Source organism: Ranitomeya imitator, chromosome 4, assembly GCF_032444005.1.
Source record: "Ranitomeya imitator isolate aRanImi1 chromosome 4, aRanImi1.pri, whole genome shotgun sequence".
Taxonomy (NCBI): domain Eukaryota; kingdom Metazoa; phylum Chordata; class Amphibia; order Anura; family Dendrobatidae; genus Ranitomeya; species Ranitomeya imitator.
This window is the reverse complement of record NC_091285.1, coordinates 18,511,796-18,526,145: the sequence shown is the minus strand read 5'-3', so window position 1 is coordinate 18,526,145 and position 14,350 is coordinate 18,511,796. Positions and strand designations below refer to the sequence as shown.

At 43.5% G+C, this 14,350-nt stretch overlaps 1 protein-coding gene across 1 annotated transcript; it reads left to right on the top strand.

The window, feature by feature from the left end:
• The first annotated feature begins 421 nt into the window (after nucleotides 1–421).
• On the top strand, nucleotides 422–4,081 carry LOC138675176 (E3 ubiquitin/ISG15 ligase TRIM25-like). The gene has a single exon (XM_069763198.1). The coding sequence runs from the start codon at nucleotides 524–526 to the stop codon at nucleotides 2,129–2,131; it is 1,608 nt and encodes a 535-aa protein (XP_069619299.1). The 5' UTR covers nucleotides 422–523; the 3' UTR covers nucleotides 2,132–4,081.
• Nucleotides 4,082–14,350: the final 10,269 nt, after the last annotated feature.

Genomic DNA, 14,350 nt, shown 5'->3' with positions numbered 1-14,350 from the left:
TGTGTGTGCGGAATCCCCACGATTCCGCACAAGGAATGAACATGCTGCGTTTTTTCCGGGAACGCGATTCCGCTGCGGAAAAAAACGCAACATGTGCACAAAAATTGCGGATTGAATTCTAATAATAGGATGCTTAATGTATGCGCTTCTTTCGTGGTTTTATCGCGTTGTTATAGCGAAAAAAACGCAAAAAATCCTGAACGTGTGCACATAGCCTTAGTGCTATCCAGTGTTTGTGAATCAAATTGTGAGTTCGGTCATTCATATTACACGTATTATCGATATTGTCCATGTTGGCTTTCAATATATTCAATCCTTTTACATGTGAAAACAATGTAGACACGAAATTTACAGCAGATATAAGATGTGATTTTCACAAGTGTCCATTAAAAGGTTAATAGTAAGTGACCTTCTGCTCCTCCTCAGCCCTCCCCTGTGTACACAATATAAAGTCCGCCCTTTTGAGCGGGAGAGAATTCAATTGTAGTTTTATTTCTCTGATTTCTCTGTTCCTCTGTCAGCCATGGCGTCTGCTGATCTGAGAGAAGAGCTGGACTGCTCCATCTGTCTGAGCACTTATACAGATCCTGTAATGCTGAGATGTGGACACAACTTCTGCCGGGTCTGTATTGATCGTGTGCTGGATACACAGGACGAGTCTGGAGTTTATTCCTGTCCTGACTGCAGAGAAGAGTTTCAGGAGCGGCCGACACTGATGAGGAACATAGCTCTGCGAAAAGTAATGGAGAAATTCCTGTTTACTCCACCAACACAGATGGAAAATGGGATCTTCTGTATTTACTGTGTGGACTCTCCGGTACCTGCTGTTAGATCCTGTCTTCGCTGTGAGGCTTCTCTGTGTGATAAACACCTGAGGGTTCACAGCAAATCACCAGAACACGTCTTATATGATCCCAGCACTTCTCTGGAGAGTAGGAAATGTTCTGTCCATAAGAAGATCCTGGAATATTACTGCACTGAAGACGCTGCTTGTATCTGTGTCTATTGTTCAGCAGGAGAACATCGGGAACATCGAGTAGAGCTGCTGAATGAGGCCTCTCAGAAGAAAAAGAAGAAACTGAGAAATGTCCTCCAGAAACTTATCACAAAGACCAATGACATCGATGAGAAAGTCCAGAGTCTGGAGAAGCACAGGAGAAAAGCTCAAGAACAAGCAGCAGGAGAAGTCGAGAGAGTCACTGCCCGGTGTACAGACATCAGGAGACGGGTGGACGACCTGGAGAAGAAGGTCCTGAGTGCGATCTCCAGGCAGGAGAAGGAAGAGTCACTGTTACTATCTGCTCTGATCCATCAGCTGGAAATAAAGAAGGACGAGCTGTCCAGGAAGATGAGACACATTGAGGAGCTGTGTAACATGACGGATCCACTGACTGTCTTACAGGATCCAGACACCGGTGACTTGTGTGATCCTAAGGAGGAGGGAGGTGGTGAGGACACAGGAGGACATGATAAACAGCTCCATGATGGAGATGACCTGGATGTGGCTGTGATCTCACACACATTACACACATTATGTGAGGTAATATCAGGTATAAGGAGCGGAATCTATGTGGTGAGTCCTGCAGACATATTACTAGATGTAACCACAGCTCATAATAATCTCCTTATATCAGACGACCTGAAAACTGCGACCAGGACACGAGAGAAGCAGAAACGTCCAGAAACAGCAGAGAGATTCCAGGATAATCAGGTGATGAGCAGGAGAGGATTTACCTCAGGACGACATTACTGGGATGTGGAGGACAGTGGAGCAGTGGTGTGGAGGGTCGGGATGTGTTATCCCAGTATGGACAGGAGGGGGCGTCAGTCATTGCTTGGGAATAATAACAAGTCCTGGGGTTTGGAGAGCTATGATAATAAGTATTCATTTATACATGACAGTGAAGAGATTCAGTTACCTGATGAGATCTCCAGTGATGGAGTCAGGATATGTCTGGATTATGAGGCCGGGCAGTTGTCCTTTTATGAGCTGTGTGACCCCATCAGACACTTACACACCTTCACTGCCACCTTCTCTGAGCCCCTCCATGCTGCATTATATGTATCTAATCATTCTATAACGATATTGGGGGGAAGCAGAAACTGGAAGAAACGATCATTCATGATCTAAAATTTCCACCAGAGACTGCTGGATTATTCTCTAATGGGATTAATATAAAGGATTACAGTTGATGATCCCTATATGACTGCGGCCCTATGACTCTATCACATGGGTGGATTATCTGGTATATAGGCCCTTGGTGATTACATTTAGCTATATATTAGAGATGATATTGGAAGTTTGGGGACTGATGCCAATGTGCGGCTTTATAGTCCTTGTGGATAATTTACCTGTGTGTCATAGCCATTATTCCTAGTAATACCTCGAGTACTAAACAAACTATATTTTAAACATGTTTTGAAATGAGGGTAAATTTACGCATTGAACTAAAGGTTCATGAAAATCTGCCTGAAAATGTGTTTTATTGCAAATACTGCGACAGGTATGGCTGCGGACCTTAGTCTTTCCATAGCAGTGAGTAAGGCTGTGTGCCCATGTTGCGTTTTTTTTTTTTATGCGTTTCTGCCGTGTTTTTTCCTGCAGTGTAAATGCTTAAAAACCGCATTCCCATGCAATCCTATGGGATACCGCAGTTGCTGTGCCCATGCTGTGGATTTTCCCGCTGCGGAATCGCATAGCGGTATAATCCGCAGCATGTACATTATTTCTGCGGAATCGCGGCGATTCTGCAGCCATAGGATTGCATTGAACGCTCACTTTACGCATATGGCTATGCCCACCATGCGTAAAGTGAGCGCTTCGTGTGCGGATGATACCCGGGTCTGGAGGAGAGGAGACTCTCCTTCAGGCCCTTGGGAACCATATTTCTGTAAAAAAAATAATTAAAATAAAAAATAGGGATATACTTACCTTCTGATGGCCCCCGGAGTCCTCCCGCCTCTCAGTTGTGCACTCGGCGGCTTCCGTTCCCAGGGATGCATTGCAAGAAGGACCTGGGATGACATCGCGGTCACTCGACCATGACGTCACAAAGGTCCTTCACGCAAAGCATCCCTGGGTTACGGAACGTACTAGGAGCACCGCTGAGGAGATCGGGGGCCATCGGAAGGTGAGAATAACTATATTTTTTAATTTTTTTTATTATTTTTAACATTCTATCTTTTACTATTGATGCTCCATAGGCAGCATCAATAGTGAAAAGTTGGTCACACTTGTCAAGCACTATGCTGATAACCTGTGTGACCAACCTGTCAATCACTTTTCCAAGCGATGCTTCAAATCACTTGGAAAACGCAAGCATTCTGCAAGCTAAAAACGCTTGTGTTTTGCAGGAAAACGCATGCGAATTCCGCATGCGTTTTACCCTTGGCAGAGAGTTGTGGAAATGCTGCGGACATTTCCACAGCATTTCTGCAATGTGGGCACATAGCCTAAAAGTTTTGCTGCGAAAATGTGACATTTCTGCAACAGATTCTGCGCTGTGCAGATTTGTATCTGATGCAAAACCTTTCTATACTGTGAGTAGATTGTGATTGTTAATATACTATTCTTACATTGTACTTTACATTGTTGCATATTCTAACATTTCTCATACATAGAGGTCATTGTGCAGGATGTGATCACAGAGTAAGTCAAATGAGTGAATACTTATGAGTAGAGAGGAGAAATTACCAGCTCTCGCCAAGACGTAAAAAATTAGCAAATTTATTCCAGGGTCATAAAATTACAATAGGGAGGAATAAGGGTTTATTGGTTTCTGTTTGCAGTGCTGGATGTGTTTGGGGGTCTTCTCATTGAAGCCACATTGTATATTTACTATTTCCTCATCATAAATTTGGAGCCCCATCTTTATCCTGTACAACAGAATTATACTCAGATATTTCTGACTACCTGAACCCGACTGTGGGTGTAAATTTTGGGGGGCTTGCCCTTATTGTTTTGATAATGACACAATCACATGACCGTGCCTTATTTCATGCCACTTTGTATCACTTTTGGGGACATTAGATCTATATATGTAACTGCTGGATATTTTTGAGATTTACCGTAAGTAAAATATAATTATAATAAAATCAATTTGCTCTTCTGTCTTTATTTTCTTTTATTGTGCTTCATTGTTACATTACGTTGTTTCTCTTTGCACACTTTAATTATACAGCGTCATTGCTGAATACATCTATCGTTCATGCACAGTTCTCGCCTCATCGTTATGGAGCATGTTACTGATATATATATATCCTACCAATAAGGGGTGCAGTAAAGCGATCACTGTGTCTTAGGCAAATTTCACAAGTTCTGACTTTACGAGTACTGGAAAAACCAGTGTTATCAGGGATGCGTGTCATACTTGTGGGACGTGTAGTTTTAGGACTCATACCCATCACCCTTAAAAAAAAGGTCCAATTTCTGTCTAGAAAAGTGGGACGAGTGTCATGTGATTTTCATGCGAGTACAATCCGATTTCCATGCGAATGCTTATCAATTGCAGTGAGATTTTAACATGGCTTTTATATAGAGCAATGTCACTTACACATTGTTCTCCAAGGAAATATACTTCAAGATAAATATATATATACAAATACAGTTGAAAGTAGAAGCTTACATGCACTTTATAAAAAGAGACATCTGCATGTTTTTTTCAATACCTAACATGAAATCAGAATAAACCTTTCCCGTTTTAGGTTTACCATAATTATTAATATTTGCCAAATGCCAGAATAATGAGAGAGAGAATGTTTTAAGGCATTTTTATTACTTACTGCAAAGTCAAAGGTTTACATATACATTACAATTTGGTTCCATTGCCATTAAACTGAATGACTTGGTACAGATATTTGGGATTTCCTTCCACAAGCTTCATCACAATAGTTGGTCGGAATTTGGGCCCATTCCTCCTGACAAAACTGGTGTAACTGATCCAGGTTTGTAGGTCGCATTGCTTGCACCGGCCTTTTCTGCTTTGCCCATACATTTTCAATAGGACTTAGATCAGGGCTTTGTGATGGCCGCTCCAAATCATTGTTTTGGATTAATGGCTTCTTCCTGGCAGAGAGGCCTTTTAGCTCATGATGATACAGTACTCGTTTCACTGTAGATATTGAAACAATCTTACCGGCTTTTGCCATCATCTTCACAAAGTCTTTTGCTTTTGTCCTTGGGTTGATATGTACATATTGGACCAAAGCACGTTCATCTCTGGGACACAGAACCCATCTCCTTCCTGAGCGGTATCATAGCTGGACATTCCCATCTTGTTTGCAATTGCATATAATTGTTTGTACACATGAACGAGGTACCTTCAAGTATCCTAAAATACTACCCAAGGATGAGCCAGACTTGTACAAGTCCAATATTTTCTTCCTGATATATTTGCTGATTTCTTGAGACTTTCACATGATGCTACACAAAGAAGCAGTGTGTTTCAGGTGTACATGAAAATACATCGATAGTTGTGTCTCTAATTAACTCAGAAGCTTCCAAACACATGACATAATCATATGGACTGTCCAGAATTGCTAAAATGTAAAGTGCTGTGGAATATGTTGTCGCAATAGAAATAAAATTATTATTATTATTATTAAATGTTTAAAGGCATAGTAATCTTAGTGTATGTAAACTTTCGACTTTGCAGTAAGTAATAAAAATACCTTAAAACATTCTCTCATTTTCTGGCATTTAGCAAATATTAATAATATAATTATGGTAATCCTAAGTGACCTAAAACGGGAAAGGTTTATTCTGATTTCATGTCAGATATTGAGAAAAACATGCATTTGTGTCCTTTTATATCATGTATGTATACACCCCATAGTAGTATAATGCACCACACAGTTATATATGGTAATATAATGCACCCCATAGTCATCTATAGTAGTATAATGCATCCCATATTCATATATAGCAGTATAATGTACCCCAAAGTCATCCATAGTGGTATACTGTACCCCAGTTATATATAGTAGTATAATGCATAGTCATCCTTAGTATAATGCAGCCCCATAATCTATATACATAATTGTCTAAGGGGTACTTCCGTCTGTTCTTCTGTCACGGATATTCATTGGTCGTGGCCTCTGTCTATCATGGAAATCCAAGTTGCTGATTGGTCGCCGCAAAACAGCCATGACCAATCAGCGACGGGCACAGTCCGGAAGAAAATGGCTGCTCTGCTCCCTGCAGTCAGTGTCCCCGGTGCTCCGCTCCCCGCAGTCAGTGTCCCCGACGCTCCGCTCCCCGCAGTCAGTGTCCTCGGCGCTCCACTCCCCACAGTTAGTGTCCCAGGCGCTCCGCTCCCCGCAGTCAGTGTCCCCGGCGCTCCGCTCCCCGCAGTCAGTGTCCCCGGCACTCCGCTCCCCGCAGTCAGTGTCCCCGGCGCCCGCTCCATACTCCCCTCCTGTCACCGCTAACACAGGGTTAATGCTGGCGGTAACGGACCGCGGGATGGGTAACGCATTCCGTTACCGCCGCTATTGACCCTGTGTGTCCCCAACCTTTCACTATTGATGCTGCCTATGCAGCATCAATAGTAAAAGAAAGTAATGTTAAAAATAGTAAAAAAACAAAAAACCTGCTATACTCACCCTCCGTTGTCCGCTGAGCTGCTCGCGCCTGCCGCCATCTTCCTTTCCCAGCGATGCTTTGCGATATTACCCAGAAGACCTAGCGGTCTCGCGAGACCGCTAAGTCATATGGGTAATTTCGCAAAGCATCCGGGGAATGCAAGATGGCGGCAGCCGCGCGCCCATCTGCACAGCGCCGTTGGATCCCAGGAAGCGGAGAGACGGGACGCTGAGGAGCAGCGACCAGAATGGTGAGTATGTTCAACTACAAGGGGCCCTCAGATCGTTAGGTGAGTATATGTTTATTTTTTATTTGTTTAACCTGTGACATACTTGGCTCGGTAATATACTACATCACTGACCAATATACTACATGGCTCTGTGCTGTATACTACAAGGCTGGGCAATATACTACGTCGCTGTGCAATATACTACGTGGCTGGACAATATACTACGTCGCTGTGCAATTTACTACGTGGCTGGACAATATACTACCTCGCTCTGCAATATACTACGTGGCTCTGTGCTGTATACTATGTGGATGGGCAATATACTACGTAAATGGCCAATATACTACATAACTGGGCAATATACTACGTGGCTGGGCAATATACTACGTCGCTGGGCAATATACTACGTCGATGGGCAATATACTACGTGGCTGGACAATATACTACGTGGACGTGCATATTCTAGAATACCCGATGCGTTAGAATCGGGCCACCATCTAGTCATATATAATAGTATATCGCACCCTATAGTCATATATAGTAGTATAACCCCTTTCTGACCTTGGACGGGATAGTACATCTGAGGTCAGATCCCCCACTTTGATGCAGGGCTCCGACATGTGCCCGCAATAGCGGCGGGTGAAATCGCATTCACCCGCTGCTATTAACTAGTTAACCGGCGCTTCCAGCCATCCGGCCGGAAATAAGAGTATCGCTGACCCCCGTCACATGATCGGGGGTCAGCGATGCATCAGAATGGTAACCATAGAGGTCCTTGAGACCTCTGTGGTTACTGATGCCGGCCTGCTGTGAGCGCCACCCTGTGGTCGGCGCTCATAGCAAGCCTGTTACTAAGCTACATAGCAGCAATCTGATGATTGCTGCTATGTAGCTGAGCCGATCGAGTTGTGCCAGATTCCAGCCTCCCATGGAGGCTGTTGAAGCATGGCAAAAGTAAAAAAAAAAAATATGAAAAAAATCAAAAAAATATAAAAGTTTAAATCACCCCCCTTTCGCCCCATTCAAAATATATTAAAAAAAATCAACCTACACATATTTGGTATCGCCGCGTTCAGAATCGCCCGATCTATCAATAAAAAAAAGGATTAGCCTGATCGCTAAACGTTGTAGCGAGAAAAAAATTCGAAACGCCAGAATTACGTTCTTTTGGTCGCCACAACATTGCATTAAAATGCAATAACGGGGATCAAAAGAACATATCTGCACCGAAATGGTATCATTAAAAATGCCAGCTCGGCACACAAAAAATAAGCCCTCACCCAACCCCAGATCATGAAAAACGGAGACGCTACGGGTATCGGAAAATGGCGCAATTTTTTTTTTTTTTTAGCAAAGTTTGGAATTCTTTTTCACCACTTAGATAAAAGAGAACCTGGACATGTTTGGTGTCTATGAACTTATAATGACCTGGAGAATCATAATGGCAGGTCTGTTTTAGCATTTAGTGAACCTAGTAAAAAAGCCAAACAAAAGCAAGTGTGGGATTGCACTTTTTTTGAAATTTCATCGCACTTGGAATTTTTTCCTTGTTTTCTAGTACATGACATGCTAAAACCAATGATGTAGTTCAAAAGTACAACTTGTTTCACATAAAATAAGCCCTCACATGGCCATATTGACGGAAAAATAAAAAAGTTATGGCTCTGGGAAGGAGGGGAGCGAAAAACGAACCCGGAAAAATGGAATATCCCAAGGTCATGAAGGGGATAATGTACCCCCAGTCATATATAGTAGTATAATGCACCCCCATAGAAGTATAATGCATCCCTTAGTCATATATAGCACTATAAGGCACCCCCATAGTAGTATAATGCACCCCCATAGTAGTATAATGCATCCCATAGTCATATATAGCAGTATAATGCACCCCCATAGTAGTATAATGCATCCCTTAGTCATATATAGCAGTATAATGCACCCCCATAGTAGTATAATGCATCCCTTAGTCATATATAGCAGTATAATGCACCCCATAGTAGTATAATGCACCCCATAGTCATCTATAGTAGAATACTGTACCCCAGTTATATATAGTAGTATAATGCACCCTCATAGTCATCCTTAGTATAATTATTATTATTATTTATATAGCACCATTAATTCCATGGTGCTGTACATGAGTAGGGGTTACATCAAAATACAGATATCACTTACAGTAAACAAACTAACAATGACACTGCTCCCTGAAGAAGCGGAAGCTGTTGGGGTGTGTGCGGTGTTCAGTGCTGTCCTATGGGTGAGAAATTCCTTTATCTAGCATCTGCTCCTGACTGACTCTTGATCCATATGGTTAATGGGGCATAATGTGCGGTTACTATACCTATCCACTTATACTGTCCTGAGAGCAGGCTGGTGGTTATATATTCTTCTCACCCATTTATGTACTCTGACAGTTGGGGTTTTCTATATATGTATTATTAGATACTGTTATCAGATGATGTTACGGTTAGAGTACCCCTGTACTTTGGACAGCCTGTCACTGCCTATATGCATCATTGCTTAGATTACCTGTCCAGTTACTTTGGATTTTATTGTGTGTCTTTATATTTATGTATTATACTAGATGGCAGCCCGATTCTAAAGAATCGGGAGTCTAGAATCCATATATACTTTATTTATTCAAATGTAAGAATAATACAATTAATAAATAATAGTAAGAAAGAACAAAAATAATAGGCAGTATATGGAGAAAACACCAAACAAAAGTTCAAAATTGGTGTGAAAATGTCACTGAACCACTTCACAACTAAATATATATAGTTTTGGTAAATGGTATTATCATTTTTTTTACGAAATTTGGCAGGAGTTTGAAGAGCAACGTCACTGGGCCCGCCTCCACGCAGTAGAAACTTGCTGTGAGGTAAAAATTCAAAAATCACACCAAAATGGCGGGCGGAGTGTGTCACAGTACGGCACGTTTCTGATTGGTCGCTCGCAGCAGGCGGCAACCAATCAGACACTGGACACTGTTGACGTCACTTATCTCCGGACATTAGCTCCGGACATTAGCTCCGGACATTAGCTCCGGACATTAGCTCCGGACAAAGCCACGGAAGTTGGCACAAATTGCAGGAAGTAGTATTCTAGGCAATTATATATTAGATGTTAATAAAGTTTTGTACTTTTTTCTAAATCAGTTTATCTTTTTGATATTTGTTATTATTTACTTGACTGGCAATTGGGAATTATAACTCTTTTTTTCTTATGGTTACTCTACTAAACTAACAATGACAGACTGGTACAGAGGGGCGAGGATCCTGCCCTTGCGGTCTTACAATCTACAGGATTATGGGGAAGGAGACAGTAGGTCGGGGGTTACAGGAGCTCCGATGGTGTTGAGGTGGCCTTGTGGTCATTACAGGTTGTAAGCTTTCCTGAAGAGGTGGGTTTTCAGGTTCCGTTTGAAGGATCCAAATGTGGTGGATAGTCGGATGTGTTGGGGCACAGAATTCCGGAGGATGGGTGATATTCGGGAAAAGTCTTGGAGGCGATTGTATGAGGAATTAATAAGTGTGGAGGAGAGAAGGAGGTCTTGGGAGGACCGGAGATTACGTGAGGGAAGATATTGAGAGATTAGTGTGGAAATATATGGAGGAGAAAGGTTATCGATGGCTTTGTAGGTCCGTGTTAGTAGTTTAAACTGGATACGCTGGGAAATTGGGAGCCAGTGAAGGGATTTGCAAAGAGGGGAAGCAGGAGTGTAGCGAGGAGGGAGATTAATTAGTCGCGCAGCAGAGTTAAGGACAGACTGGGGGGGTGCGAGCATGTTAGAAGGTAGGCCACAGAGGAGGATGTTACAGTAGTCGAGGCGGGCGATGATTAGGGCATGCACATGCATTTTGGCAAAGTGAGGGTTGAGGAAAGGACTGATTCTGGATAGTATAATGCAGCCCCATAATCATATATAATAGTATATTGCACCCCATAGTCATATATAGTAGTATAATGCATCCCCAGTCATATATAGTAGTATAGTTCACCTCATAGTAATTTATAGCAATAGAATGCACCCCCATAGCAGTATAATGCACCCCCATAGTAGTATAATGCACTCCATAGTACAGCTTTTTTTTTTTCAAGTTTCTCCTTACCTGGCCGAGGTCCAACGGTGTCCTCTGCTACATTCATCTGAGGTATGAACCATTATTCCCAGCGACTGCGAGCTGACATCATCTGCCAGCCTGTAATTGGCTGGTGGCTGTTAACTGTTGCTGTGCGGGAGGAATCTGTGGAATCTACTGCACAGTTAAGTAAGTGAAGCGGCAGGATTCTGCCGCTGCGGCCCGGTGAGCAGAAGAGAGGGAGCCCGCTGCTGGCCCCCTCTACTCGCCAGGCCTCATATGCCAGTTAGGCCCTGATGGTGGCCCTGATCACTGTATGTGGGGGCACTGTATGTGTCACTGTATGTGGGGGCACTGTTTGTGTCTCTGTATGTGGCGGCACTGTATGTGGGAGCACTGTGTATATCACTGCATGTGTGGGCACTCTGTCTGTGTCACTGTATGTGGGGGCACTGTGTGTGTCACTTTGTGTGGGCACTGTGTGTGTCACTATGTAGGGGCACTGTGTGTCACTGTATGTGGGGGCACTGTGCATATCACTGTATATGGGGGCACCGTGTATATCACTGTATGTGTGGGCACTGTGTGTGTCACTGTATGTGGGGGCACTGTGGTTGTGTGTCACTGTATGTCGGGGCACTGTGTGTGCGTGTCACTGTATGTCGGGGCACTGTGTGTGTGTGTCACTGTATGTGAGGGCACTGTGTGTATCACTTTATGTGTGGGCAGTGTGTGCGTGTCACTGTATTTGGGGGCACTGTGTGTGTGTGTCACTGTATGTGGGGGCACTGTGTGTGTCACTTTATGTGTCGGCACTGTGTGTCTGTGTCACTGTATGTGGTGGCACTGTGTGTGTGTGTGTGTGTCACTGTATGTGGGAACTGTGTGTGCGTGTCACTGTAAGTGGGGGCACTGTGTGTGTCACTGTATGTGGGGTCACTGTGTGTCACTATGTGGGGGCACTGTGTGTGTGTGTCACTGTATGTGGGTCACTGTGTGTGTGTCACTGTATGTGGGGGCACTGTGGATGTGTGTCACTGTATGCAGGGGCACTGTGTGTGTCACTGTATGCAGGGGCACTGTGTGTGTCACTGTATGTGGGGGCACTGTGTGTGTCACTGTATGTGGGGGCACTGGGTGTGTATCACTGTATGTTGGGGCACTGTGTGTGTCACTGTATGTGGGGGCACTGTGTGTCACTTTATGTGGGGGCACTGTGGGTGTGTGTCACTGTATGTGGGGGCACTGTGTGTGTGTCACTGTATGTCGGGGCACTGTGTGTGTGTCACTGTATGTGGGGGCACTGTGTCACTGTTTGTGGGGGCACTGTGTGTCACTGTATGTGGGGGCACTGTGGGTGTGTCACTGGGGGCACTGTGTGTCACTGTATGTGGGGGCACTGTGAGTGTGTCACTGTATGTGGGGGCACTGTGTGTGTCACTGTACGTGGGGGGCACTGTGGGTGTGTGTCACTGTATGTCGGGGCACTGTGTGTGTCACTGTATGTGGGGGCACTGTGGGTGTGTGTCACTGTATGTGGGGGAACTGTGTGTGTGTCACTGTTTGTGGGGGCACTGTGTGTCACTGTATGTGGGGGCACTGTGGGTGTGTGTCACTGTTAAAGCATTTTATTGTAATGTTGCAGAGACCAAAAAAACGTAATTCTGGTGTTCTGATTTTTTTTGGATTAATTAATTTTCATATTTTGATAGAGTGAGCGTTTTTGAACACAGCGATATCAAATATGTTTTCTTTTATTTTGAATGCAGCAAAAGTGGAGTGATTTGAACTTTTATATTTTTTTACATTTTTGTTATATTTTTTTAATTTTTTTTACACTTTTTACTTTCTTCAATAGTCTGCTTAGCAGACTTGAAGCTATGATCTTCTGATTGCTTGTGCTACACATACAGGGCTTCAGCCCTTCCGATCATGTTAAATGCTCCTGTCAGAGATTGACATAATAAGGGTAAGTTCACACAGGACGTTTTTGCTGCGTATTTTTGCTGTTTTTTTATGCTAATTTTCAGCTGCTTTTTAGGCTATGTGCACACGTTCAGGATTTCTCGCAGAAAATTCCTGAGAAAAACCGGACATTTTCTGCAAGAAATCTGTATGCAGTTTTGCCGCAGTTTTGCCGTGTTTTTTTCCGGACATTTCCCAATGCATTTTGTAGTGGGAAATCCGCAAAATTAATGAACATGCTGCGGTTTTTACCGCGATGCGTTTTTTTCGCGGAAAAAACGCATCATGTGCACAAAACATGCGGAATTCATTCTAAATGATGGGATGCTTATTGTATGCGTTTTTTTGCGGTTTTATAGCGTTTTTATCTGCGAAAAAACTGCGAAAAAAACGCAACGTGTGCACATAGCCTTACAGTTCCAGCAAAGCCTATGAGATTTCAGAAATCTCATGCACACACATTGTTTTTTTGTTTGATCAGTATTTTGTGCTTTGCTGCGTTTTTTTGACATAGAGCATGTCACTTCTTTCAGCATTTTTGCTGCGTTTTTTCACCCATTGACTTGAATGGGTGTTGAAAAAAATGCAACAAAAAGGCAGGAATCATTATTTGCTGCGTTTTTGCTGCTGAAAATCCAAGGACATTAGCCTGGACAAAGAGAAAAAAAAACCGCACCAAATACGCAACAAAAAACGCACCAAAAACGCACCTAAACCTGCGTTTTTGACGCAGCTTCTTTCCTGCCAAGAAGATCAGGTTTTTCTGCAGAAAAAAAAGCAGCAAAAACGCCCTGTGTGAACTTACCCTAAGTGCAGAAATTCTGCAATGCAAAAAATTCAGCAAAAGCTCTGCATGGGAACGTAGCCTAATATAGATTGTAAGGCCTCTTTCACACGTCAGTGTGTCCAGTACGTGTCGTGACAGTTTTCAAGTGAATGGTTCTGTGCACGTCAGTGTATTTCAACGGACCGTGTGCCCGTGGGCAAAACAGACTGACATGCCCATTTTTTATCGGCAGCACGGGCCACAAAATGTCCTGCACACGTGCACATGGATGACACACTGGGATGTCATCTGTGTGACACGTACCGGCGCCTAAAAAGCAGCGGTACAGTTAGTGCTATTCCCCGGCGTCAGATGCAGAAGGCCGTTCTCATCATTCTCCCCTGCTCTGCTGGCGATCAGTGCGAGCAAGGGAGAATGATGAGAGTTATATTCAAGTGATAACTCTCATCAGCCTACACCTGCTGCCTCTAATAACAGCGAGAGCTGGAGCGGCTGATGGGAGTACTCATTCCTGCTCTCTAGCATCACCTCTGCTGTCAGGACAAACCAAGAATTGCAGGTTGAAGACGAACATACCCCTTGATTATTAAACTCCAGGCTCCCAAAGGTTAATCAAGTCTCTTTTAGTTTAGGAATCAAATGCCAGGCCCCAATAAAATGTCCCTTCCACAAAAAAAACACGCCCTTTTTCTTGCAAATGTCGG